This window comes from Amblyomma mixtum, chromosome 8, assembly GCF_055824585.1.
Source record: "Amblyomma mixtum isolate Tamu chromosome 8, ASM5582458v1, whole genome shotgun sequence".
In the NCBI taxonomy this organism is placed as follows: Eukaryota; Metazoa; Arthropoda; class Arachnida; order Ixodida; family Ixodidae; genus Amblyomma; species Amblyomma mixtum.
This window is the reverse complement of record NC_143019.1, coordinates 7,566,373-7,594,318: the sequence shown is the minus strand read 5'-3', so window position 1 is coordinate 7,594,318 and position 27,946 is coordinate 7,566,373. Positions and strand designations below refer to the sequence as shown.

The 27,946-nt window shown below is 49.2% G+C and overlaps 1 protein-coding gene across 2 annotated transcripts; it reads right to left on the bottom strand.

Annotated features, from left to right (window-relative positions):
* Window positions 1-27,763, bottom strand: LOC149331238 (uncharacterized). 2 transcript variants are annotated; one of them, XM_089555433.1, is made up of 10 exons: window positions 27,622-27,763; window positions 25,979-26,040; window positions 20,877-21,108; window positions 16,689-17,145; window positions 14,901-15,243; window positions 11,962-12,243; window positions 10,146-10,313; window positions 5,677-5,877; window positions 2,064-2,390; window positions 1-819 (listed from the first exon to the last, which is right to left on the bottom strand). In XM_089555433.1, exons 1-10 carry the CDS (start codon window positions 27,737-27,739, stop codon window positions 502-504), a joined length of 2,508 nt encoding a protein of 835 aa, XP_089411559.1. In that variant the 5' UTR covers window positions 27,740-27,763; the 3' UTR covers window positions 1-501. The 2 variants fall into 2 exon arrangements, with proteins under 2 accessions (XP_089411559.1, XP_089411560.1); XM_089555434.1 differs by lacking the exon at window positions 5,677-5,877.
* Between the last annotated feature and the right edge of the window lie 183 nt (window positions 27,764-27,946).

Below are 27,946 nucleotides of genomic sequence, written 5' to 3'. Positions count from 1 at the left end.
CCTCTGTCTCTTGTACACAGTAACCGCTGTAGTACACCATACGACAAAACACACAGCGCACCACACGACATTTGAACAGTCCAGTGACGTCACCGCACGCATGCTTGGCAGCGCTCGTCGGCTTGTGGAGAGAAACGGACAAACCACACCGCGACAACATGAAATCGTTCTTCGTCTATCTTTGTCGCACCCTTTATACACTCCATGAAAAATAAAAGCCTTATATATGTATAGTATCACCATTTTGGGCTACGCAAAGGGATGCAATCAGACGAATTTGGGTGCTAAAACGGTGCGGCAATAGGTGTAAATCGTGGAAGAACCTTTCAGCGCCCAAAGGAGTGCAAATGTGTTAAGAGTGAGCGTTCTACAATTAAAAAAAAGAAGCAGTTAATGTGTTTGAATTGAATGTGCGGTCGTAGTTATATATATTAAGCGGAGTAAACTATGAAGGAAAACGTAGGGTATTGTCAATGAAATCCATGTCCACAGAGCGGAAGATCACACGTCGCAGAAGGCGCCCGCCGAGTACGTGGTGTTGGCTCTGCACTTGTACCGGTCGCCGAACTCCTTCATGTTGTAGAGGGGCACAATGCACATCTCCTTGGCCGTGATGGGGTCGGGCGTGTCGGACGCGGTGCACCACAGGAGGCAGTAGCGCACGAAGAAGGTCTCCTGGGCATCGGGCCAGAGCTGCACGAAGGTCTTGTCGTCCGTCACCCGGCGCCGGAAGCGGGCTTCCATCGCGGTGTACGCCAGCCGCACGCCCGCCGAAAGCGCCAGCAGCGTCGCTCGCATCTTCTTGATGCTGCCGGTGACCTGCGCAATTTACGGTGTCAACTATTGTAGACAAGCTTCTCGGCAATCGCGTCATCCGACAAGAACCTGTGGCATTAATCACGATGCCTATAAAGCAGGGAGATCATCATCATCATCAGCCTGACTACGCCCACTGCAGGGCAAAAGCCTCTCCCATGTCTCTCCTATTAACCCTGTCCTTTGCCAGCTGCAGCCACCGTGTCCCAGCAAACTTCTTAATCTCATCCGCCCATCTAACTTTCTGCCGCCCCCTCATACGTTTGACTTCTCTTGGAATCCACTCCGTTACCCTTAAAAGGCCAAGCGCTCATTTTGCCTTCGCGGTAAGGTAATAGATAGATTGCGCGATCCACGATCCGCATCCGCGGGGGCAGGAAGCTGACAAGTGCAGAAGCACGTTTGAGCAACGTGACCACCTCCCTCTTAAGCGACTCGGCGACCTGAGTGTCTAGCTTAGTCCATTCCTCTGTCCCCTCTTCCTCTTTCCCTGTCCCGTTTGAGTTCCTTAATTCCAGCTGCCCATTCCCCTTCCATCGTCCGAATGGCCTGCTCAAATCGCTTACATAACCTGCACGCAAACTAGAGCCTCTGTCTCGGCTAAACAACCAAATTCCGTCTCGTCCAAATAATACCAACGCTTGCACCCCTCTCACTGCATTAGCTCCCCGTCCACCTGGGCTTTCCTAGCTTGCCTACCCATCGTCCGGTCGACGATGTAATGTAAAAGCCCACCAAAGTCACGGTGCACACTAGTCTGCTACCACCGCTAGCCTTCCTACCCTTACTACGGTTTAAAACTTGGTTTAGTTTATGGGGATTTCACGTCCCAAAGCGACTCCGGCTAGGAGGGACGCCGTGGTGAAGTGAAGGACAGCGGAAAATTCGACTAACTGGGGTTCTTCAACGTTCACTGACATCGCACAGTACACAAGCCTCTAGAATTTCGCCTCCGTCGAAATGCCACCGCCGCGGCCGAGATCGAACCCGCATCTTTCGGTCCAGCAGCCTAGCGCCATAACCACTGAGCCACTGCAAACTACCGCTCCTGCAGCATTTACAAAACACTCTTCCAGAAATCAACCAGTAATATTAATAACACTTAGCTTCGGACGGAGTCACTGGAGCTCAAAAAAAGCGTCCTCCTCCGACGGCGCCACGACCCAAAAGGATGCTTACGAATGGCTGCGCCATCTAGAAGCGGCCAGAAGCGGCATGCAAACAGCGAGCTCTGGTGCGCCCCCTACCATGCTACCAAAGCCCTGGCGGTGGTGACGGCCGACGAGGCACTCGACCGTCTTGTTGTACTTGGCCCCCGTGGACTTGTCCCAGCTAACGTTCTTGTCGGCTTCATTCGACGCTACCAGGGCTTCGACGAGCCCTGCGGCCAGAAGCGATCCTACGGTGCCGTAGTTGTATTGGTACGGCACTCCCCTCTCGTACAGGTACGGCTCCAGCTGTGGCAAGGTGGGCACAAGCACCGAGTTCATGACGTCGGCGTACGACACGCGGCCCGCCTCTTCTGCGCTGAACGTGGCGAGCTCGGCCATGCTTGGGGGGCTTCGGAGCGCCACCTGCGAGGTGAGGTAACGAGTAGACGGAAAATAAAATGAAGGCAGCCATGGAAGAAGAGGAGTCGGGACACTTTGTCTAGCCATTCCAGAACTGTCACTCGACCGTTTGGTAGAACTGTGATTAAAGCCGGCCTAACTTTTTTCATCGTGAGCCCGTAGACCCTTAGGCACGAATGTGAGCAGTCCGCCCAGAGTTGAGCTACTGTTACCAAAGCTCTATATTTTCCTCATGATGATCAAAATAGCAGAAAGCTTGTATGAAGACGTGTGTTCGGCAATGAGTAAAGTAAAAACACAGTACATCGTACTCATGGGCATCTTCATTCCCAAGACAGGCAAAGAAGCAGGCAGGATACCAGGCAATGAGTGATTATGGCATAGGTTGTGGAATAGCAGGGGGCGTTATTAGTTTAGGTCGCAAAATTAAATCGTGAATACATAAGATATGACCATAACCGTAACCTTAAGTAACCGTAAGAATCAGGATGATGATAACGGGAGCAGTAAGGCAGAAGAATTGCACATCCCGCCGGCAACGAAAGAATTAAGGCGTAAAGAAAGTCTTACAAGCAATGCAGAGGGGGAAAGCAGCTGGCGAAGATCAGGTAAGTGTAGATATGTTGAAGGACGGAGGCGAGACTGTGCTAGAAAAACAGGCCACCTCTGTACAGAATGCCTTGAGATCTCAAGCATGCTGGAAATTTGGGAGAAGGCTAACCATAAACCATAAAAAAGTGGACTTGAAAAATTACAGACCCGATATATAGATATAGAGATAGCGAGAAAGCATATGGCTGAGTTAAAAACCTCAGCCGTCATGCAGGCATTAAGGAACCAGGATGTAGAAGTGGAAGATATAAAAAAGTACTAAAAAAGTAATAGAATCCCAATAAGAAAGGGCGTCAGGCTGGGAGATATTCAGTACTATTCCTCATGTATCCACAGCAGTTATCAAGACAGCTGCATTGGGAAGAGTTTGAGATAAGAGCTTATGGATAATAACTTACTAATCTGCAATTCGCTGATGTCATTACCTGGCTAAATAACTCAGGGGACTAACTGCAAAGCATGACCCAATGACCTAGGCAGGGAAAGGAGAACAGAAGGTCTGAAAATTAATATGTATAAAATCAAGGTAATGTTTAAAACTTGTGCAAGGAAATAGCAATTTACGATAGGCAGTGAAAAGTCGGAAGTCATAAGGTAGTAGCACATATTCTTAGGGCAGGCAGCGACCACATATCCGGACCACGAAAGTGAAATCACTAGCAAAATAAAAATGACGTGGAGCGTATACGGCAGGTACTCTAAGATCATCAACGAAGTTTATCAGTATCCCTCAAGAGCAAAGTACATTACAGCTGTATCTTACCGGTACTCTCCTATGGGGCATAAATGTGGAACTCGAAACGAAAAGGGTTGAACTTAAATTGAGGAAAACGCAGCGAGCTATGGAAAAGAAAATGATAGACGCAACGTTAAGGACAGGAAAAGAGTAGAGCGGTTAAGGGAAAAAGCCCGAGTTTATTCCTCCTGGTCGAAATCAAGAAGAATAATTGCGCATATGTAAAGGCAGTTCATTTATGCGAAGGCAAAATAACCGCTGGTCTTTAAGTATAACGGACTGGATTCCAAGAGAAAGCAAGTGTAGCATAGGGCGGCAGAAATTCAGTTGAGTGAGTGTGACTAGCAAGTTTGCAGGGACCAGGTGGACGCGACTGGCTCAGTACAGGGTTATCTGAAAAGATATGAGAGCCTGCAGTGGCCGTAATTAGGTTGATTATGATGATGATGAACGTGTAGTTGAATAGGATCTCTGAAACAATCACGATAACGTTCTTGTGCCTGTTCAAGGTAGTGCACGATATCGTGTACTCCAGATTTTATAACAATGCTTTAACAGGAGCTGACGTCGCTTGACATGAACACAAACCTTCGCAGACCTGTCATCCTCGCCCTGAGACATGCGCGAAGAGGGTCCTCTGGTGTGCGTAGGTGTAAACACAGGGGCCACGTGATCATGTGGGTAACGTTGGAATGTAATCGCCATGATCCGCTAACTCGTGCATTGATATGTGCTTGCATGACTCCCGGATTGCCGCTTGTACTGAAATATGAACTTGATGATGACGAATTTTTGTGGCGCAAGGGCATCTGTGGCCAAAGAGCGCCATGGCACAAGTTTTTGAAGAGAAAAGCTTCACTAGGCTAGTCAACACTGGGCTTCGCGTGAGCCGGAGGCCAGATTTGCCACTTCTGCGCATGCGCGAAACGTAGCGACGTCACGCACGGCGCAGGTGGCCGCCGCCGCCGCTGGCTCCGTCGCCTGACCTTTCGCCGTTGCCGCGCGCTACTGCGCATGTGCGCCGCCGCTTCTCCTCCTGGCCACCGTTTCACCTTTCGCCGCAGCCGTGCGCATTTGAAAGGAGGGGTATATAAGGCGCGCTTGCCCATAGAACAGGCGCAGACACTCGCCATGGAAGGAGAAGAAGAAGCAACAGTCGGACGGCGCAGAAACACCGATCCAGAAGTGGCAGCTTGGGAGCTCGCTGAAAAGCAGCGAGAGATTTTCGCTTCGAGATATCCAGGCTTAACCTTAGCTAAGCCACAGCCATTTTTTTTTTCTTTTACTCAAGGTAAAGTCAAAGACCCATTTCCCAAGCATTTCACCCTAAATAAGCCAAGCACGAGACCAGGGGAATGATTGTACCCTTTTGTATCACCGGTGGGTACCCGGCGGCACTGGGGATCGATCCCCGCAACTCCAGCATGCGAGGCGGATGCTCAAACGGCTAGGCCACCGCTGCGGTCAGAAATATGAGCTTGTACTTGTAGGGTGGCAGACTGTTGGGTAGGTTGGTTGATGGTTGTTCTCGATTTAAAGGGCGATTACAAGACAACACATGACAGACATACATGCGCCTGTGCGTCGCCTTTCGTATGTGGTCGTCTTAGCTTCCTTTCAATCCAGAACTTGTAGTAGGTCTACTATAACAGGTGTGTTCTACTACACTAGACCCTATAATTCACACTTGATGGAGGCTATAGCAATTTGTACCCGCACGAGTTGGAACGGGAGCGGTTTTAATCACGTGATGTGGACGGGATCGAGTCGTCTGTTCGCTTATACTTCCAACTAATAAGATATACCATTTTACCCACGCTATAGCAGCCTCGAATCTTGGTATTCAAGGCTTACTATAATGTTGCAATGACGGCGCCCCAGTTTTCGAAGAACCACCTCCGCGCGATTGCAGGTGTAATAAGATGCGCGCCGCGTGCTTACGTCGCAGTGGTGGCGTCTGGCCCGCACGTAGGTGATGATAAACCCTTGGTCGTCTTCCTTGATCGGCGGGGTGGGGCCAGTGTAGTTCGCACTGGCGCCGACAGGCAGTGCCTTCGTCACAACAGACAGCGTGACCTTGTTGATGATGTCGACGGCCAGGCCGAGCGACCTCTCCTCAATCCAGGTGAGCACGTCGGACGCCTGCGTGGCGGCACGAATTGCGACACTGGTGAGGTCCTAATCATCCCTTATAAAAATGGTCTACAGACAGTCTGCAGACTTCTTATGGTCTCTATTGCCTTCCTATATATATAGACAGTATGTAGACTATGAATAGACAAAAAGAAATATCTATAGGAAGGCAATAGAGTCTATAAGTAGTCTACCGACAGTCTGTAGACTTGTTAGAGACTCTACCGCCTTTCTATAGATATTTATTTTTGTCTATTCATAGTCTATACAGTGTCTATAGAAAATTGTCTACTGAAAGTGTAAGGTCATAATCTATTAATTTTATATAGCCTGTCTATAGCATTTTTGTCTATCCATAGGTTGTATAGTGTGCACTGACAAAACTCTACTGAAAGCGTAGGGCCATCATCTATTGATTTTCTATAGACTGTCTATAGCATTTCTATTGTCTACAGACTGTTCTCTAGTATGTCTTAGAGAGTCTATAATTGCGCGAATGGTGAAGCCGAATCATTCTTTACAAAAATGGTCTATACACAGTCTATAGGCTTCTTATAGACTATTGCCTTCCCATAGATATTTCATTTTGTCTATTCATATTCTATAGACTGCCTATAGACAAAAGTGTACTAAAGTGTATGGTCATAAATCTATAGACTGTCTATAAGTCTATAAGATCTATAAGTCCAGTGAGCAAACTGGCAGGCCCGGAATTTTAGACAGTCTCTAAACTGTCCATAGACTTCTGTCTATAAAGTCTAGACTAGATAAGCAAGATAAGCAAGTCTAGATAAGCAAATCCTAGAAAAGTCTATAGGCAGCACAAATGCTATAGACAGTCTATAGACTGTGTGAAATGGAGGGCCTGACAATTGGCCCACTGGACTTACAGCTGCCCTCGGTTTTAAACTTTAAATAAAACACGCCTGTTTTAACAGCTTCGCAGCTACACTGGCAGCGCTACACTATAGGAGCAATCGGATGTTTTTTTTTTTATTTTTTAGTGACCTAGCACGATTTGGATTGCTTAGCCAGGGCACCCAAATCACAACACGTGCAAGGTACTATGTAACCGATGAGTTGCGAAATCTTGGTTTAAAAGTTTGTCCTGCACTAACACGGGTGCAGGAAACCATACAAGCGTCCCGAGGAGGGATCTGCGGATGTGATGATTGTTATGGGGCCACCTTACGATATGCGAAAACATCGCGTCCATAAACAACTTCGCGTTGACAAAATGCGCTTACCCAGATTTCTTGGGTATGGGAAACACTGCGGCGGTGGCGTTGTGAGCTCATTAGGTACGGACCTTCACCTGTACCTCGCATCTTTCACGGCATCACTTTGCCACTAAGTCACATCCACCCAAGCGCAGCCATGTTATCTGTCTGGACAGCAGCTTGGGCATGTTGGTTATTCATTTGTGACGGAACAGAGCGAAACACCGGGACAAGAGACAAGCGCTGGCTTACAACTGGTTTTTATATCGAAGAAACACTGCTTCTTATACCTTCTTCACCCTCTCAAAAAACACATGCGTCACAACCATATCGTTCAAGCATCCAAAAAACATAAGACAAATAATCACAGAGATTTATAATCACATTTTTAACATGTCAAATTCTTTCTTTGTCAAAGCAACAGACGGCGTGCTGACACATCTTACATGTTATCTGCATATATACAAAGGTCCACAAACCTCGTCGACTGTGCTCTGCTACTGAGCACCCTGCGAGCGATGTATACAGAGCCCGTTCGTTAGTCCTGTGCGGTAAGTGTTTTGTAAAAGGACGAAGAAAGCTGAGTGACACCGTGCTGCTGAGCCATCCTTGACTGGAGGCTCAGATCAAATGGCGTTTCACTGTGCCTCTATCATTATCCTGGATATGGAGGGTGAAAAAGACGGGAGAGACCTATACCGACACCCAGGTTCTGGAGGAGAGTGTGGCGCATGTCGTGTAGTTTCTATACGGGACATCTTGGTCGGCCGCTCTTAGCAACGGCCACAAACGGCACTGCAGCTGCTATGGCGCAGTAGTTTCAATTCCGGCTTGACAAAAAGTGACGTCACGGCTTCTCCCGTGCCTTCCACCATATTCAGGGAGCAGCCTTTTCTTTTGCATTTGCTTTAGCCGGTCACCTGTACTTTACTATTACCGCAAAGCTTCAAAGCGGCATGTACGAAGGCGGCGATATTGGTTGAAGGATTAGAAACCTCAACCTAAAGGGCGTAAGAAAAGTTTGCTGAATGCTTTCCGCGTGTCCAGGAAGCCCGTTGTGCTCTAAGCGGTGCGGGCCGGGCGCTATTATTTTTTATTCCTTTCAACCCCCCATACTAATTTTTGTCCAAGATGCGCAGCTCAAACATAAAAGGCAAGAAATCTTCGAAATATATCTTATTTAGATCATTAGATACCCAGAACTCAAGCTTGATCGACTTTCAAAGCCTATCGCAAGCGGCATAGGCATGGCGCATCAAATGAATTCTCGAATATGCCTCTTTCGACCGTAGCACATGTGACCGACGCACTGCGCATAACAACACTAACAGCGCTTGTCATAAAGTGCACTTGAAAAGCGCGGTGAGCTCACTACGTCATATATATGTTTCTCCAGTTGTGACTTGTTACAAAGACCCTAACACCCGCCGTCGTGGATCAGTGGCTTTGGCGTTCGGCTGCTGATTTCAAGGTCACGTGATGGAACTCGGCTGCGCGCTCCTTCTCCGCCTCTTCACCAAAACGTTGCTGTGCCCGGCAGCACTAAAACACTTTGACCCCTCCTTTAGCGGCAGCTGCCCACCCTGTAGTGCAGTGTCTTCTGACACCTATCACATGGTGTGAGCGTGCCCCTCCAACCGGGCTATTCCCCCCATCCCCAACCCGACCCGGGAGAGGACTGGGAGGCGACCCTGCTCGGTTGCCACGACTTGCAGGCCCAACAAGCCTTGGTCGGGCGGGCCCGGGCGGCGGCCACCGCCATTGGGGTCCCATACTAGGGATCTCCCCCTAGTGCTTGTAAGGATCGGTCCCTTACGGGTTGATCCAAACATACCTCCTGTCTCTTTATATCCTCATAAGTGTTCTCACCACCACCCACCGGCCGCTTTTCGACCAATGTGAAAGACAAAAAACACCGTGTGCTATGCGATGGCAGCGCAGGTCAAGGAACTCCTAAATAGCATAAATTACTCCGGAGCCCACCACTTATAAGGTGCACCCATGTGTCGCTTCGAGACACCAAACGCCGCATGCTTCTATTAGTACCAAGTCGAATCTACTGCATATGAGGTTCTAGATTAATTATTTATAATGTGTTCTGCTTCGTGGTGACTAACACCGTATCGATTGTTTACAGCAAAAAAAAATTACTCATCTAAGGTGTCTCAGAAATTGAGAACAGGGCGGAGCTTAGAAAAAAACTGGAGTGTGCTCTCAAGTTCCGCCTTAAGGGTATATGACGCGATAGCTTAACGGGTTTATCGACCGCAGCGGTGGCCTATAGTTGTCTGAGCATCCGCCTCGCATGCGGTAGGTGCGGGGTTCGATCCCCAGTGCCGCCGGGTACCCACCGGTGATGCAATGGGTACAGGCTTTCCCCTTGTCTGGTGCTCGGCTTATTCAGGGTGAAATGCTTCGGAAAACCTTGAGGAAACGATAATACCTTGTGTCACGGTGCCCTTTGGCCACATATGCCCTTGCGCCATAAAAACTCACTATCATAATGATTGATGGGTTTGTGCCCACATATAGTGAATTTCCCATTCTTTAATTACCTTCACATATCCCTGCAAATCATCATACCTCTTCTGGAGCAGTGGTGTTGCCGTTAAGCAATGCGAAACTGCCCTGCGATGGCAGGTGCTGCCACCGGTGGGGCCTTGTGCGGCCCAGGCTGCTCATTCCGAGCGGCCGATCAAATTTAACTACCACCTGCCACGGTGAGCAGTTTGCACCCAATCTGATGGGCAGGTTGTGATAACGCCGCAATGTCATGTGACCTAGGTCAACCTGCTAGGTTGCTTCGCTGGGGATTTTTCGTGGATTTTTCGCTCGCGGTGAACGACGCCGCCGATGCCGAAATTTCTGCGACGCCATCTCCCTGATGCTATCGCGTCTAGCCGCAGCTCAGGTGGTTCAAGTTTCGATGGCAGATGCCGCTGCTAGCAAGGTTTTTTCATTGTTTTGATTTTAATCAATAAATAGCCACTAACAACAACAGCAAATTTCGCCATGTCACGGAACCTCTACAGCCCTGTTGCCAGCGTGCGCACTAACCTCGGCGGTCTCCTTCAAGCTGGTGTAGATGCCCTGCAGGACGGACACGCTGCTCTTTCTCTCCAGCAGCATCTGGGCGGCGAGGATGGGCCAGGTGAGGGCCAGGCACTTGCGCACCAGGAACATGCAGAAGCCCGCCTGGTGCACCCGGCTCGACGAGGTTTCCTGGTGCAGGGCGGAGGAGGAGCATTGAAAGGACTCACCAAGGATGGCGTCACGCATAGACTGGTTTGGTTGGTTTGGATTGGTTTGGAATATGGGGATTTAACGTCCCAAAGCGATTCAGACTATGAGGGACGCCGTAGTGAAGGGCTCCGGAAATTTCGACCACCTGGGGTTCTTCAACGTGCACTGACATCGCACAGCACACGGGCCTCTAGAATTTCGCCTCCATAGAAACTCGACGGCCGCGGCCGGGATTGAACCCGCGTCTTTCGGGTCAGCAGCCGAGCACCATTACCGCTGAGCCACCGTGGCGGCACACATGGATTGCTTCTATAAAGTCCGGAATCCACAGGCCTAGTCCAGGGGGCTCTGTATGCATATCTTGACGTCATGCTTTTAAGAAAGCAATTGCAGTACACCGTTCCCACTCCATTCAGACAAAGTGCGCGAGTGTACCGTAGGAATGCTCACACAGTTCCTGGCAGGCGCATTAGCACGGCTTTCTAAAGCCAAAACCATCTAAATAATATACAAAAAAAACGATTCAGAACTTTCCCATCGAACCGAAAGGTGACGTCAAATATGGCCCAAGTGTATTAAATTTGTCTGTTTGAATAATGGATGTTATTGCAGCTGTGTGTTTACTACTGTATTTCTCTAAAAGTGGGGACTGTTTATTTAGACGGATTATCCAGTCTAAATTGGCGAAAATGACACGCGATCTATTTACGTCGTACCTCATTGCGCAAGCGCCGACTGCATCGTCATGCTGTTCCTCTCTCCCTTTATTTCATGCATAACAAAACTCCGGAGCACGGCGCTACCCTCCAATTGTATCTTATGCAGCTTATTCATCACTTGCGGGCCTCCTGATGCTGCCCAAACACCCTTGGGTGCAGTACCTTGAAAATCCGTCTCGTATGCGGGAGGCACGAAGCAGGGCAGTAGTCTCCGGCTTCCCCAGATAGCCATGCATTGAATTAGGTCCCATTGCGCAATTTCGCTGTACTGTGCGAAAAGATCCTTTTCCGCGGTGTTAAAAAGCTCGGCGTTCAGCGCTACTGCCCCAGTTGCAGCATTCAGCTGGAAAAAACCTACTTCCATTTACAAGGTGGGGGTGAAGTTACCGTCGCCAACGAAACCTCAAGTTCTGAAAAACCGCCTCGAAACAGTTGTCACGCCCTTAGAATTTTTTACACAGTCTGTAGACTATCCATACACTTCCGTCTATAAAGTCTATCGACTCTCTATAGACAAACTCTAGCGAACAGTCTATAGGCAATACAAATCTTATATACAGTCAATAGACAATCTATAGATTTAGGGTCATACACATTTAGTAGACTTGTCTATAGACAGTCTGTAGACTATGAATAGACAAAAATAAATATCTATAGAAAGGCAATAGAGTCTATAAGAAGTCTATAGACTGTCTATAGACCATTTTTATAAGGGCGTCTTGGTCACGTGAAGTATGACGTCAAACGAATTCAGTACGGAGAAACCCTTTCATTGTGATGCCTCAGGGTGTGATCACGCGATGCTATGGTGCCACAGGCATCTGTTTAGTGACGTCAATACAATCCTCGAGTTCCGAAAGCCCCACCCCAAAACAACTACCGCTTAAAAGGCTAAAAAGTTGACTTGCCAGCTTGGTGTGGACAAGAAAGATCACGTCGGCCGCGAGGTTTGTGGCCAAGTAGAAGGCTGTGACGTTGACGCCCTCGCCTACCAGGAAGGTGGTGACATTGTGCACGGAGGCCATATCGGTGTCGATCACTGTATCCGAGGGCTTCAGCTTGAGCTGGCGCACGCTGTGCGCCTCGTTCACGGCCGCTGCCCACTCCTCTGACGTCAGGTTCATCATCCCGGACGTGACGTTCTGCAGAGGCCTCAGCTCTTCCGGGACACTCTTGCTGATTATTTTCATCACCTGCGCAGCGAGAGAGCGAAAACACATTGCTGCAGAGCAGAAAACAGGACAGTATAACCTTGAAACAGCCTGAAGACGTTGGTTCGACGAGTCGCGGAGTGCTGCGTAGATTTCCCATGGTATGCCTTCCCTGTCAAACAAGCCATAGGTTATATATGCCCGCCATTGCTTGTCGCAAGCAAGTCCACTTCCTGGTCCTGACTTTCGTTGACTATCACTGACTCGACTTCCATCTTCATATCTTAACTGTACCCCTACCACTTTTCCTTTCGCTACTCGTCGGGCTGTCTTGAATCTCCAGGAGAAAAATTCACAGCAAGAATAACACAGAACGATGGAACAAACGCTCGACTTGTGTCCTCCTACTCTGTCTTCGACCCTCTCCGCGTCAAAATATTCTTTCTGTAAATGTCTAAATTATCCCAGCAACAAGTCCTAGTATGTTCCGCGGCCTTAACGGTATCTGCCACCGCACCGTACAGGCCGTTTGTCGCCTACGCACTTTAAACAGAAAAGTGAGTAAAAAGGGAATAAGCAGTCCTCTGGCGCGCTCCCTTTTATAAAAGGGAGTCCATAGAGTACAGCTTACTCGTTCTTTACTCCCGTATAGGGGCATTCTTCTTTAGAGTGAACGGGTCTGGCCCTAACAAAACTGCTCGCCAGTGGACGCGATTGTTTCTCTCTTGCCACTCCGCCGCGGCGTAAGCCGGCACAGCCAAGCTCTTGCACAACTCTCTTTGTAAGGGATCGTTAGTGTACGCGGGGCCATCGGAACGCGGCTGGGAGCGCTCAAAGCGAAGCGTCTCCTTCCTTGGAACGCGGCCGCTCGCGAACGCGCCGGGAACTACGGGTGTCCCCCACCCCGCGGTACCGTTTCGCGCACGTGCTGGCGCGAAAGTGTATTTGTCTTTGTTTTTCACTTTTATCGTGGCCATGCTCTCGGTAAACCAATCATGTGAGCAGTGTAACATGATTGGTTGCTACGAAATGTGGGCCGGGCCTTTAGGTCTTTAAAACCGGACCCCGGAGCCGGAAGCGGGGTTCTGCGCTAAGGTGAGATGCTATGCATCTTCGGCTATGCCGGGTAGGGGCCTCCCCTAGTGTTAGCCAGATCCACCTTTTTGATGTTTTGTCTCTTTTTGCCGTTTAATTTGTCTCTAGTGCCTTAACTTGTATCTATTGTAAATTGCTGTACATAAACTGTACATAAGTATTCCTTTTATCCCTGCGTCTCTGTTCATCTTAAGACCGTCCCTGACGGCGCACCCCTGGTGCGAAGGAACGCTTCAGTCTTCCAGTTGGAACAAACCATCTCTGGCGGGGCACCTCTGGTGCGAGGAAGACAGGGAACCTGTGAAACTTTACTCTCTTTTACAACTTTTTTTGTTGCCACTTTGACTCCGTGTCACCTTAAGAAGTAATCTTAAGAATGGAGTGTGATCGCATTAGATTTCACATTTCTCCCTGCTCCTGTTGCAGCTTCTGTGTGTGTGTTTGCATCAATTTTTTTGCAGTTGTTGGTCCATCAACAGCCACATTCGGACTGCTAGCTGCAGTGCCAGGTGTCCTCTGTGCTGTGACGGTGCCGATATATGCATATATTTTCACGTTGGTGTTAAGCGGCCGGGGGTCAACACGTGCGAAAGCATGTGCTCGTTTTTCGCCAGAAAGAAGAGGCGAAGAATGGTAGGGGTTTAACTACGTTAGAACCCTACCACTTATAATGTGAAAGCATTTCTTGGCTATGTCGGCGGGGTCGTGTCACAAAAACGTGTCCGCAGCAGTTGTGACGTTCTCAGAAGAGGTAGCATCAAACGAATGGTTGTAATCGAAAGAGGATGAAGAGAGGATGCAGGGCAAAAAGAATGCATTATGTCGATAGGATGATTAGTTAATTAATGAGAGCCAAAAATGTCGATAAAGCGCCGAAATAGTGTAGACATCGACAAAGTGAGTGGACGGGAAAACAGCCGTGGATGGCAAAATAATGGAAAATAAGCAAAAGAGTGAAAATAAAGTTTGAAACGTATTTGATGAGTGATAATTAATAGAACAAGAAGTTTCACTGACAGAGATTAATTAATTATCAGCAAAAACCATTGGATGGTTGAATAGGCTGGACGGGGATATAGTAAGCGGACGGGAAAGCAACCACGGCGCCAAATTTGAGAAACCAAAATGGTTGATCGAGATAAAAGTAGGTATAATGAGAGTTAATAAATTGATCTTTAATTAAATCATAACATAATTAAGCTGTCAGTAGTTAAATTAATTAACAAAAAAGATTTGTTTTGATTTGATTTGTTGGAGTTTAACGTCCCAAAGCGACTCAGGCTATGAGGGACGCCGTAGTGAAGGGCTCCGGAAATTTCGACCACCTGGGGTTCTTTAACGTGCAGTGACATCGCACAGTGCACGGGCCACGGGAACGGTGCGACGTCACATCCACCGGAAGTCGTCACGGCATAGTGTCCTCGGCTTTCGCCTCTCAACACTTTAGTAGCCAAAGTGTCCTCGCAATTTTTGGCGTGATAATTCTATAATGCTATCGCGTGAAAAGCACAGAGGTGTTTTCACCTCCGTACATAGCATACCCGTTTCAGCAGACTCTAGAGTGCGTGATCAAAACGCGGGGCCCTCGATCGTGGAGCACGCACCTCGTGGTCGAGCCGCAGCAGGGTCTCCGTCTCGGCGCTGACGTTGTCCCTGGCCAGCCAGATGTTGAGGAGCTTGGTGATGCGGAACTGGAAGCTGGCGTCCTCGACCGAGGCGCCCACCTTGCCGCGCAGCGAGTACCCTCGGCGCAGCTGGAGCAGGCTCCGGTTTCCCACCCGCACGAAGCGCACGTCGAAGAGCGCGAAGTTGCCCACGCGCAGCGCCGTGCGCACCAGGTAGCGCACGATGGCGACGAACGAGGTGGCCTGCACCAACTCGTCGATGTCGATCGCCTTCTTGGCCTGCTCCAGCTCCTTCCACAGGTCGGTCTCGGTGGACATGTACCTGCGGTGTGGGGGATTGTGGGGGAGAGAGACATCGCTATAAGCGCCGATTGTGAAGGACATCAGCGCAGCGCTAATCCTTGGTCAGAAGTGTAGGGGAATTCATCCCTTATAAAAATTGTCTATAGACAGTCTACATCCTTCTTATAGACTACTACCTTCTTATAGATATTTCTTTTTTGTTTTGTCTGTTCACAGACTATAGACAAAAGTCTACTAAAAGTGTATGGCTATATGTCTATAGATGTCTACAGAGTGTCTTTGGGATTTGTATTGCCTATAGACTATTCTCTAACAGTTGACTATAGGCAGTCTATAGATTTTGTAGAGAGAAGTCTATGGTTAGCCTACAAACTGTCTAAAGAAATTTTTGTAAGGGTATCTTCCTATAGTCGGATACAACTTAAGAAGGCAGCGGCTTTTCCCATTTAAAGGACCCAGTTCCAGCCAATGGCGTCGGCCGATTCTCATGACCATGCCAGGTTGACAATGCAGGGAGCGGTGCCACAATAGAGAGAGGGGTCTACCCCGACTATGGAGGGAGAGGACTATCCCCTTTCATCTGCCAATCCCTGCATTGTCAAGCTAGCAGGCTCGTGAGAATCGGCCGACGCCATTGGCTGGAAGGGGGGTCCTTTGATTGGGAAAAGCCGCTGCCTTCTTTTGTAATAAGATTTGTAATAAGAGAGCTATTACTCACTGGCATAGCCATAGGGCTGCGAAGGAAAGCTATACAGCTTTCACAGAAACTTCGTATTAAAGAAACATTCGTCCTATCTGGGGTTCGAATCAGGGACCACTGCTTCACCGGGGCAGTCGCACCACCAACTCAGTTAACTGGGACAGCTAGCGATGGTGGAGAGAGAACGAATCGATCATTAACTCGAATTAGCTTTCTCCTTAGCTTCGAAGTTTCTGTGAAAGCTGTTTAGCTTCCTTTTGTAGCTGTATGGCATCGATTTGGTGAATTACAGTGAGTAATTGCTCCCTTATACAAATCTACTCCACCTTAGGGGATTCCCCTAAACATTCCACTTTGACAAACGGTGTACCCACTTCGAGTTATTGATGCGAAAGCATTTCTTGTCTCATGAGTGGCGAGTGCAGGACCTGCCAGCAGAGCGTGTGTGCAGAGCGTGTCCCCACGAAAATGACAATTCGGAAAAAGAAATTCGCCGGCATTGCGATTCGAACCCGGGCCCCTGGAGGAGGAGGCGGCCAGCCCCTATCATCTTGGGGGCACTCTTTGTTATTCGACTGAGGGGGTATGCATAGCCACCCCCTAGGAGGAGGAGGGGGCCAGCCGCTCCCATCTTGAGGGCAGTCTGTTATCCCACTCAGGGGGTATTGTATAACCATCACCCGAAGGAGGACAGGATGTCAAGTAAAACTGGCCCCAACAAAGAGTCCTGCAGTAGGCACAATAAGAGGCCTCCGGGCCCTCACCTGAAGCAATTCTTGTACAAGGGCTTGAGGATGTGCTTGCCGAGGCGGACGTCTTCGGGGTGCAGTGTCTCGTCGAGCACGAACATGCTGGCGTTCATGGTCTTGATGGCAGCGAGCACATTTTCTTCGTGGAAGCCCGTGTGGCGGTCGACCAGCGATCCGCACACGCGGCTGTAAAAGTCGGCGCACGGATGGTGGCCAGTCACCACCAGCTTGCGCAAGTACTGGGCGGCCGCCTTGCACTGGGGCGTCCGGCACGCCATCTCGTCGTCCACGCGGCGGATGGAGATGGTGACGAAAGCGCCCAGGACGAACGCCGCTAAGACGCCACCGACGCCGACCACCAGGAAGAACGCGGCTAGCGTGCCCATCACGGGCCGCTTCTTTGCGACCTCGGGCGTCCTCTTCTGGCCTCCAGAGGTCGCGCCTTCCGGATTTGTGTTCGCTTCCGCTGTCGCTGAAGAAAACATGAACGACAGAATAGGTGTGAAGACAGCTTTTCACTGCAATGTAATACAGCGCGTTTGCACGATTCTGATGGGCACCATAACTTTTTTTAGTGCGAAAACACTGCTTAAACACGGTTCCAACCAAGAATTTGCGAGTATGTTTTGCAGGCTAGTTGGTGCCTAAGCATTCTGGGTTTTTTGCGCAAAAGACACGACACAAAAGAAACGAGGTAGACAGGACAAGCGCTTCTAGAGATACAACTTGCGAGTATGTTTTTGCAGGCTAAAGTTGGTGCCGAAGCATTCTGGGTTTTTTACGCAAAAGACACGACACAAAAGAAACGAGGTAGACAGGACAAGCGCTTGTCCTGTCTACCTCGTTTCTTTTGTGTCGTGTCTTTTGCGCAAAAAACCCAGAATGCCAACCAAGAATCTTGTGTGAAGCCTCGGAGTAACTCGGGTTAGTTCGGAGGAGAGCCGCGCACGCTGCAGCCAATAAGATGGCGACCTCGGTCGAACCTAGCATAGCTACAGCCAATGCAGAAATAAAATAAATATTGTCGCGACTGGGTTTCGAACCCGCGGCGGCGCGAACGGAGCAGTTTCGTTGGCCACTGCAGGAGAGCAATATATGCTAGCGCTGCAACCGATCATAACTAGTTTTGAATTGCAACGCACTCTCACACTGTGCAATGCACATCGTCGTCTTCATCAACTTCCATTTGCGGAATGATCAGATCAGGGTAACCTCGACCAGAGCTTGGCCTGAGTCTAATGTCGTGGCCAGACGTGCCGCCGACCCAGTACGAGCCTACCAGGCTAAACACTTGCTTTCGCACGCCCACTTCGTTTAACTACATTAAAACCGTGTCACTTTTTTTGCGGAGAGGGGGTGGGGGGGTGGCTTAAGATAAGCCACGAAGCTGAGAGCGCGTTAAAATACGATATATAACCGAAAGCATGGTAAGAATAGCTCCAGTGTCATTGCGATCGCAAATGTCTTTTCGCTTAAGCTGGTAGTTACGCAGAAAGGAAAGAGTTCAGGAGAGGCCACTGCATCATATTTTTTGACACCGGAACTGAGGGCTGAGCCTCACCAGTTGGCTCGACGTCTCAACGCGATGGCGCATGCGCGAGAATCAAGGTGAGCAGGTGTTCTCACGGCACGCCGGGTCGCCGGCAGCCATAGAGTTTCTTACTATTACCTAGAGGGAAAGCTGGCAGCCCGTCTATGGGAGTTTGCATGGCGACCCCTCGAGACCACTTCAGCCACCATGGGCGCACAAAGCATCATGGGGCGGTGAGCTACTTGTTGCGGAACTGCAACTTTTGGCCAAAAAATAATAAGCAAATAAAGCTGTTTGGTAACTACAAACGTCCTAATATTCAATATCTTGTCTAATGATTGCAACAAACGAGCAGAAAAACATTTAAGTGCAAAGTTTGCCCAAAATAAGAGACGACTCGCTCTCCTATTGGCCAAGTAGTGAACACTATAAAAGCTAATATATCGTAATTAACAGACGCACTTTTAAAAGCAAATATGTTTTCAAAAAGATGTTGTTGCTTAAATACTATAAGAGGTTTTTTAATAGCATTTCGGAAAAGTTAAACCTTTTATTGGCGTCGTGTGTCGTAGCGTTTTCACTACTATGGGTTTTGCCCACTGCGTTCGTGCGAAAGTCGTCTGCGCACACACGAACAGCGTTTTCGGAATGAAACCTCTTAGTAGTGCCACTCTGTGTTCCCAAAAAACTACGACTGTCTCGCAACAAGTAGCTCACCGCCCCATGATGCTTTGGGCGTCCATGGTGGCTGAAGTGCAGCGCCGCCAGCTTTCCCTCTAGGTAGTAGTAAGAAACTCTATGCCGGCAGTTAGTGGATGAGTGATGCAGACGACCACGCTACGCGATGAGCCAAACAGTCCCAGTAGTCCTTGCGAAAGCACGTGACTTCCGGCACACTTATCATGCAGTTCGGATAGCGGGGACCTCTCCTAGCCTTTCCTTCCACCATGTAGTAGTGGTAGCGGTAGCGGCTCCATTAGAAAATGAAAACTCATAACAAAAATTGGATGCCAACCACTGAAACTGCATGTTCCTCGAGTAGCTCATTCCCGCCTGGCGTTTTCTTGGAGACGTTAGGCTTAACTTGTGGCTGCTTTTCCTAGCCGGCGTCTATGCTACACTATTAAACAGAAAGGAGTCAAAAAGGCAGTAAACAGTCCTCTAGCGAACTTCCTTTTATAAAAAGCAGTGTGCTAAAAGACAGTTTACTCCCTTTTTACTCCCATACAGGCGTATTCGTGTATTAGAGAGACAATGGTACAGAGCAAGGCACGCTTTGATGTGGAGACAGCGAGAAAGCACTGCTTTGCTATGTTGGGATATAAGGCACGTGAGCGGCTAAGGCTGTCATGCTCCAAACACAGAGTGCATAATGTCTTTTGCATTAAGCATGAACGCATATCAGTGGATGGAAGCGCTCTCTTCGGCATTATAGAACCTTCAATAGAACACGCCAAATGCTTATGCAAAGCTCTCAGGTGCAGCGCCCACCCTGCCCAATGCCTGTGTATTCGTCCTTCTTTAGAACTTTACCTTTTTAAAAAATGCATAACATCTGTTGAAGTACACAGCTAAAAGTCGAATACGTTAGCTTCTTTAAACTTCGGCTTCTTTCACAAATGCGGCTGTCTGATCGGCATTTACTGGTTTTGTTGCGGAAGCAATACTACGCTAGGTGTGTGCGATTTCGCGGAGCCCCGGAGAGCCCGAACTGCGCATGTGCGAGGAGTGAGTGACGTCAGAGCAGCGCGGAGCCGCCGCGGAGAGGCGCCGCCGCCGCTGCGATTGCCGCGAAGGCAAGATAACCGCTGGTCCTTAAGGGACAGGGTTAAATGGAGAGACATGGGAGAGGCCTTTGCCCTGCAGTGGGAGTATTCAGGGTGATGATGATGATGATGTAATATCTTGTGCGACACAGGTTGCTCTTCCCGAGCGACCAATCGTTAACTTTAAATGCCACCTGCCACGGTGGGCAGTTTACTCACTATCCGGTTACGGTTATAACAACGGTTATGACTAAATACGGTTATAACAACGTGGTATGATGCATAAAAGGCTTCTGATGCCACCACATTCTCAACACCAAGATTGGAGTACGCTTAAGCTCCGCCTTCAATAGTGGGACGCGACAGTGTGTTGCAGTGGTGGTGGTGTATATGAACGCATTTTTCATTTTTTCTTCAATTGTTGCAATTAATTAATTGGTCAATTACACACTCTAAATTTTCTTAATTACCATCATCAAGCATTGGTTTTTCATTATGAGCATTTTGACGCCTTTGAACCCCGTTTTACAACTTTCATTTTTTTAATTTCTTCAACTAATTACAGTGATGTAATTAACTCGTAATCGCCTGTCACACACCAATCAATTGTCAATCACTAGAACCACAAATTACCATGATACAATTTTTTTTTGACGCAGCCCGCCGCTTATTTCCGACACGCGGTGCCGACTATTACTACGCCATCGGCTTTCGTCCGAAAGAGCTGTATACGGTCCCCGAATAAGGGACTCCAACTAGTATTGTACGGGGAGCGGCCCACTAGAGGCTGCTTCCCTATAAACCTCTCTGTAAATATTGTTAAATGCTTATCATTGTCATCATCGTCATCACGCTGTGGCGTAAAATGAAATCAAATGTCCCTCATGTTTTGCACGCGGCAGTCACCTGACTGGGATCCTTCCTTCTTCTTGGACGCACCCTTGGTGCCGACGTTCCCGGTGGCGGCAAAGTTGCTTCCATCCGTGGCAGCACCGGTCACCTCCTTGGTGATGTTGGAACGGCCGAATCCCTTCGTCACGTGACTGAGGTCTTCCTTGGCGCGGCTCTTCTTCCTGATGGCGTCGGCATCCGGCACTCTAGACGAAGTGTGCTCAACTGCGGGCTCCGCGATGGATTTCTGCGCGCAGAACGACTACTTTGCACTTGAAGAACAAAAACTGGCAGTGGCTTAGCTCGGCTATGCCACGATATACGTAGCGAAGGCTTGTAATCAGTCATGCGACACAGCTGGCGAAGCGAGTGGAGGCGAGCGCAACGACGAGGCAAGCGGTGTGACGTCATACCAAACGCCGGCGGCGGCTCCACGGAGAGGCGCGCGGTGTGACGTCATGCCAGATGGCGCGACGAGCGCGCGGCGTCCGCCAGCTGCGGTGCTAGGCAACGGCTCAAGGTCGGTCTCTGTGCCTCCTCGGAGCACCGTCACAGCAGAATCGCAAGTTCGTGGCCAATGAAGCTTTCGCTATAAAAATAGCGCGAAAATGAGTGCCCCCGTCTCACAGATATCCGAAAACATGATTGAGCTCATCGAGGAACGCAGTAAAACAAAACTGAGGCGCGAAGGCTAACCATACTTTAGTATGCTCGTACTTAATAACGGTAAATAAAAATTATTTTCAACCAATAACGCCGAGTCTGCATTATTGACTTGAATGTTATGCTTATGTGACTTCCTTGGCGTTGTTACCTATGACTAGTTGGAGGAGTCGGATTGTACTGGCGTGGTGGGGTGTAAGGAGTGCCGCTTCAATAGCTTAGTGTAGAATGTTAAGTTTGTTTAGGTTGATTGGTTGGTTGGTTTATGAGGTTTCAACGTCACAAAGCGACTCAGGCTATGAGAGACGCCGCAGTGAAGGGCTCCGGAAATTCCGACCACCTGGGGTTCTTAACGTGCACTGACATCGCACGGTGCACGGGCCTCTAGAATTTCGCATCCATCGAAATTCGACCGCCGCGGCCGGGATCGAACCCGCGTCTTTCGGGTCAGCAGCCGAGCACCATAACTACTGAGCCACCGTGGCGGCTGTTAAATTTGGTTAGTTAAGTTTGGTTAGATGAGTTTTGTTGAGGTGATGACACCGGAGGTGGCAGTCTCGGAACTGCGCCAGATCTAAAGAACCCCAGATGGTCGAAATTTTCGGAGCCCTTCACTACGGCGTCCCTCATAGCCTGAGTCGCTTTGGGACGTTAAACCCCTATACAAACCAAACCAAACTAAAGCAATCGCTTGCGGCATCAAAACTCCTTGAACGCATCGGCGATTCCGCAGCAACAGCGCTCAGAAGTACTGACCAAGAAATTGGTTGATGAGCCGAAATACACTTCCAAATGTACTTGATTACATGATGAGTATTTTAAAATTTTGTTTTTGAATGTGTCGCGCATTTAATCCGATACACGGCTTGCGAAACAATGTCGAGAGTTGGCTGTGTGTATACACCGGTGTGGTGAGCGCAATTGGAGGGACGCAGCGCGGAATCTTATCGATCGTTGGAACCCAAGACCACACATGTCCAACATTTCTGGACAAAAATGTTGAATATTGAAAAATTTTAAGGTGTTGTTGTGGAAATATTGATGGTAAAGATCCATTCTTCCTATGTGTAGCAAAATATTTCATAGTGCTGCTGTGGCACCACAAGGACAAGGACGTGGACGAAGTGACGACAATACAAGTGCTCATTAACAACTGACAAAATTTATTAAACGCAAAGAATAAGAAAAAAAAAAACCAGCGGATACATGCGCAGTCAAGAACAAGGTTACAAAAGCGCCAGGCAATTACACGTGTTACAGCACCACGGATCTACCTGCTAGTGAGCACTTGTGTTGTCGTCACTCCGTCTACGTCCCTGTCCTTGTGGTGCCACAGCACTATGAATTCTTCTAACACGCCCAATTCCCAACACTTTTGAGCAAAAAAAATAGCCCAATTCTCAATCCTTTTGAGCAAAATCATTCTTTTGAAATTTTTTCCATCGCATGGAGCAGTAAAGACTGTCATAGAAAGCCAATGGGGAACGCTTTTGATGATCGCAAAAACGTTAATAGCAAAAAATTAAAGTCTGTCGACGGGAAATTTGCGGATAGATGGACTGTTATAGTGAAATCTTACAATATATGAAAAAAAAGAATTGCGTTCATAAACTCTTCCCTCCACTCTCAAAAATGTTTTTGTCCAGAATAGTTGGGTATGAACGCTTCCTACGCTATTATCCATCGGTCAGCAGTTCAAATCCTTCGAGGAGTCGAAGTTATAGTATGGAAGAAATCGTTGACATTAGATCGATGACGCCGTCAGTGGTTGCCCTTACGGAGTGGCAACGGCGCCGAGACCCAAGAGCTCTCTGAGCCGCTGCTGGGCCCAGGACGCACTGTGAAATGTTTAGTGAGTGGCGGCTAGCTACATGGTGCTCAGACAACAGTGTCTTAGACGGGTGAGGGGAACGCGCCTTCGTAAAACGCATCACCCAAAACAATCCCCTATTTTTTTTTACATGGACAGCAAAGTTACTGCAAAGTAAAAGTGAAAATTAGCAACTTACGGCAAAATAGAGGGACAGATTACACTTTGTACTCTGTTCGACGCTTTTCAAAAGTTACTAAGCCAGTTCTCATGTGAGCAGTTTTAGACAAGGTGAAACAAACAGCTGGACTTCGCAAAGTTCGCGTCGACGTTTCAGACCGTGAAAACGAATCCTGACATTCTGCACTGCCCATGCTTATGGTATTCTTTCACAATGCAGCTTACTTCACCCTCCTGCCACACTAAAGCCTGAAGAGTGCTAGCAGCATAGAGCTCGACTGTAGACAACTACACTGCAGGCACTGTTCACAAATACTGATGTCCATAGCCGCGCTATTCCTGGGGCTGCACAGTGTCTTGCGGTGAATTCCATTCATCTGTGATCTAAAACTCGTGCTTCAGTGGGCGGTTTGGATTCAGATCGTGCTCTCCAAACGTGGACCTGCAGCAACTCGCTTGGCGACGGGTCGCCCCGCCTTGCCCCCCACATTCCTAAGTGCGTCTTGCAATCCAATCGTTGGTCTTGGCTGCCCGACATAGCGACATATTTTAAAGTAGGATACAACTTTAAAAACAGCAGTTGTCAACACTGGGCCTCGGTCCGGGGCGTCCTGTATTAACCCGATGGCCAAGCACAACAGTAAACGAAATCAAATTGTTAATGTTTGGCTATATTAAACAAAGCAGGTATCAAAATTCTAGCGCTTATTGTTTCTTGTGATCAGCTTCTGTTTATAGGTAAAAAGAAAATTTTAACTACGGACTACTTTCTTCGCGGAGTAATTCTGTACAGTGGCCCTGAATGTGGGTGGAGCTTGAATGCAGACTTGAGTTGTACTGTTTTAGTGATAAGCCCTGCCCAGCTTTGGAAAGTTGTCCACAGACCTGTCTAGAGCGCTCAACACCGTGCCATCTTCGCTCCACTGCGCGCAGAGCGAAGTCTAGCGGCGGCGCCTGGTCCGAGTAGTGATAGTAAATATTTATTATGCACAGTGGTAAAGGTTCAAGGGTCTTGAGAGGTGGTTGGAGTCCTTAGGTCAGGGCCCCTGCGGCCGTCGCTGTCGCCCGGGCCTGACGAATCAGTTGGCGTTAGTCTTGCAGGTCGGAGCTGGACATAGAGGCCTCCCACTGTTCCTTTGTTCTATATGTTTGGAGTGAGGTGAGATGGCTTGTGGCCGATGCGTACCCATGTCACATGGTAGGCTGTGGGCTGACCGGCGCACCATGGGCAGGTGGGGCGGTATCGCTCTGGGAATACGATGTTGTACTTCTGTAGACTGGGAAAGGTGTTGGCATGGGGTTGCCACCGGTCCCTAGCTTCCTGCGCCGTCAGTTGTTTGTGAGGTCGGGGTAGGAATCGGCGCATGAGGCGTTGGGGGTAGAGTCTAGTGCTGTAGACTGTGGACAAGGGTTGGATTAGCGAATGGTGGGGGAGGTCGGGTTAAGGCCCGCCCGGTTCGTGAGACCTCAAGCTAGGCCATCCGCTACCTCCTTCCCTTCCAAGCCTGAGTGTGCGGAGGTCCAAGTTATCTGATGTTTGATGGAGGTATTTGACTCTGGGTTGCTCGTGACTAGCGGGAGCAATCTTTTGTGTATACTGCCAACAAGGAGGAGCCGGCAAGCCGCCTGTGAGTCGGTCACGATGTGGTAGGATCGGCCTGCAGCATTCCCGTGCTGTATGGGCCAGGGCTATCGCAGCCACTTCTGCCTCTAATATGGTGCAGTTCTGTATAGAAAGGCTGACGAGTTCTTGGGTCCTACTACGGTAGCTACCGCTGCGTTCCAATGTGGAGAGGGACATAGGGCTCCGTCTACGTAGGCTGCCCTACCGCTCTTCCCTGTCATTCGTCTTGTGTAATTTACTCTGGCTCTTCGGCCTTGATGGGAGTGGGTGGACATGCTCTTGGGTATTGGAGCTACGTGTATGTGAGCTCTATTTGCCAAAGGAATGTTGGTTGTAGACTGTACTATACGCAAGTCGGCCGGGTATACGACTCTTCGTGCGATTTGTCTGCCCGTTTCTGCTGTGCTCTTTGGAATAGGAGAACGGCCTCGTGAATTTCTTCAAGGGTGTCGTGGATGCCCAGCGCGTCGAGCTTATCGTTGCCGGTTTACGGTGGGAGGCCGAGCGCATTCTTTATTGATGAACGGATGATGGCGTTGATTCTGTTACGTCCTAATGATGCTCAGACGATACTCAAAGATGCGCTATCTCGAACCAGGCGCTACCGCTAGAGGTCACTCTGCGAGCTGCGGAGCGCAAACGGCCCGGAGTTCCCGTGCTCTAGACAGGTCTGTGGACGACTGTACAGTGAACGTTCAAGGCTGCTCAGTAGCTTTGTCATGGGTAAAAAGAAAACTCGTAAAATAGATTTGTTTGCATGTGCGAGACCAAATTATTTCTCACGCGGTAATTTTCGCTTGCGCTATGAGGGGTTTTGTCACTTTGTGCGCGAGTAAATACCTTTTTATTGGTGGACGGCTTGCACTCGGAACGCTCTTGCAGGGCCTTGGATAGCCTCCTCACTGAAAAAAAGAGGCCGAAAAGAAGAAATATGAACTCGTGGTTGGCTCTGTAGGGAAGAAAATTTGCATGTTTAACCAGGTGCAGTTAATCTTACGGGCGCTTGGAGGTGTTGTGCTAAAGTCGGATACAACTCAAGCACGCAGCGGCGTTTCCCCCTCAAACACTGGAGCAGGGCAGAATGGTGGGCCTGTTGGTATCGCATATGTCAAGGGAGAAAACCAGCCAAAAAAGACAAAAACACAAGAAGAGAACGACACAGGACAACGGCTGTTCCAGCCGTTGTCTTTTTTCGTCTTTTTCGGCTGGTTTTCTCCCTTAATTTCCCCCTCAAAGGGTCCCCTTCCAGCCAATGGCGTCGGCCGATTCTCATGACCCTGCTGGTGTGGCAAAGCAGGGAGTGGTAGATGAAAGGAGGTAACCCCTTCCGTCCACGGTCGGAGATAGACCCCTCTCTCCATTGTGGCGCCGTTCTCTGCATTGTCATGCTATAGTGGGGTCATGAGAATCGGCCGACGCCATTGGCTGGAAGGGGATCTTTTGACGAGGAGAAGCGGCTGCGTTCTTAAGTTGTATCAGAATACATAGTGGTTCCATAGTGGTTCTGTGGAAAGTAAAAAGTGCAAATTCTCACATCTCGATGGACACCTCAACCGCGCCGTGAGGGAAGGGATAAAGGAGGAAGTGAAAGAAGGCAGAAATAGGTGCCGTAGTGGAGGGCTCCGAAATAATTTCGACCAACTGGGGATCATTAACGTCCTCCTCTGACATATCGCACAGCACACATGTGCCTTACGCGTTTCGCCTCCATCGAAACGCGGTCGCCGCGGCAAGTTTTGTTGAGTTGGATGTTAGAAGCATAGCTAATTAATGCGAGAGAGGGGGGGGGGGGGGTGGATTGGTGCTTTCACCGTGTCACTAGATCTTGGCGGAAAGCTTAACCATGCGGAAATGTCACTGGAAATAATTTTTCAAGTGACTCTACAGCTGCCGGGTACCTGGCGCCATCTGGCGCCCTCAAAGTGATCTGCGCATGCGCACTCACTGCGCGTAGGCTCTTAATAAAACTGTATACTAAAATTTTGTGTTTAATATCACCGCAAGGCAGCCAAGGAGGCCTCTCCAGAGTCACTCTAGCTGCAGCCAAGAGGGAGCGTCGTGCTCGGCACTATGCGAAAGACCAGAGGCCACAAACGCCCAGTATGTGGCCGGTATAGAGGACGAATGCGCTCGGGACGCTGGCAGCGCGACAAGACAGCTAATCCCAAGGCCCAAACGCGCTTTCCGGGAACGACAGGAGACGACGTAAGGGCGCGAGTGTTTAGCACTGCTTGCCGACGAAGCTGTCACTTCAATTCGCTCTACAGGTGGAAATCGCCCTGCAAGTTTGTTTTTTATTCTCTTGGAACGTGGCGAATAAGGGACCGCACAGAGCTAAATAGTGCACTATCTGCTCGCCGCATGCGTGACGTAAAGTAGCAAGATCCGAGAAGCGATCGTTTGCATGACACCGGCTATCGCTCCACGCTTGTCCCTCGGCGCATGGACAAGCAAGCGCGATAATCAGTGGCTTTAATTCTCACCTGCCTTCGCCCTGGCGGCAATGCCTTGGTCACTGGACTGCTTGCGAAGCCTAGCGGCGGCGGCGGCGGTCGTAGCCGCTTTGGAGGCAAGGCGAGGGCGCGCAGTTGGCGGCGGCATTGCGCAGCACCTTCGATCGAGTCGAGGCCTCTGAGTAAGGAAATCAATCAATCTATCAACTATCAATCTATCAACTGGTCAATCTGTAACCATTGCAGAAAATTGCATTTAAATATGAAACGTGTTTTTCTTTCCACTCGTTTCAGACTATAGTGGAGCTGGCAGTGACATCGGGTGCACTGGAGACTCCGTGACCAGCGACTTGGC

Coding starts and splice junctions, on each gene's coding strand:
- LOC149331238 (XM_089555433.1), bottom strand. CDS start 27,739: ATGCCGCCGCCAACTGCGCGCCCTCGCCTTGCCTCCAAAGCGGCTACG. Junction 26,041..27,621: donor TGCCGCCAGGGCGAAGGCAG/GTGAGAATTAAA, acceptor TCTTTTTTTCAG/TGAGGAGGCTATCCAAGGCC. Junction 12,244..14,900: donor TGCTGCGGCTCGACCACGAG/GTGCGTGCTCCA, acceptor CTCGCTGCGCAG/GTGATGAAAATAATCAGCAA.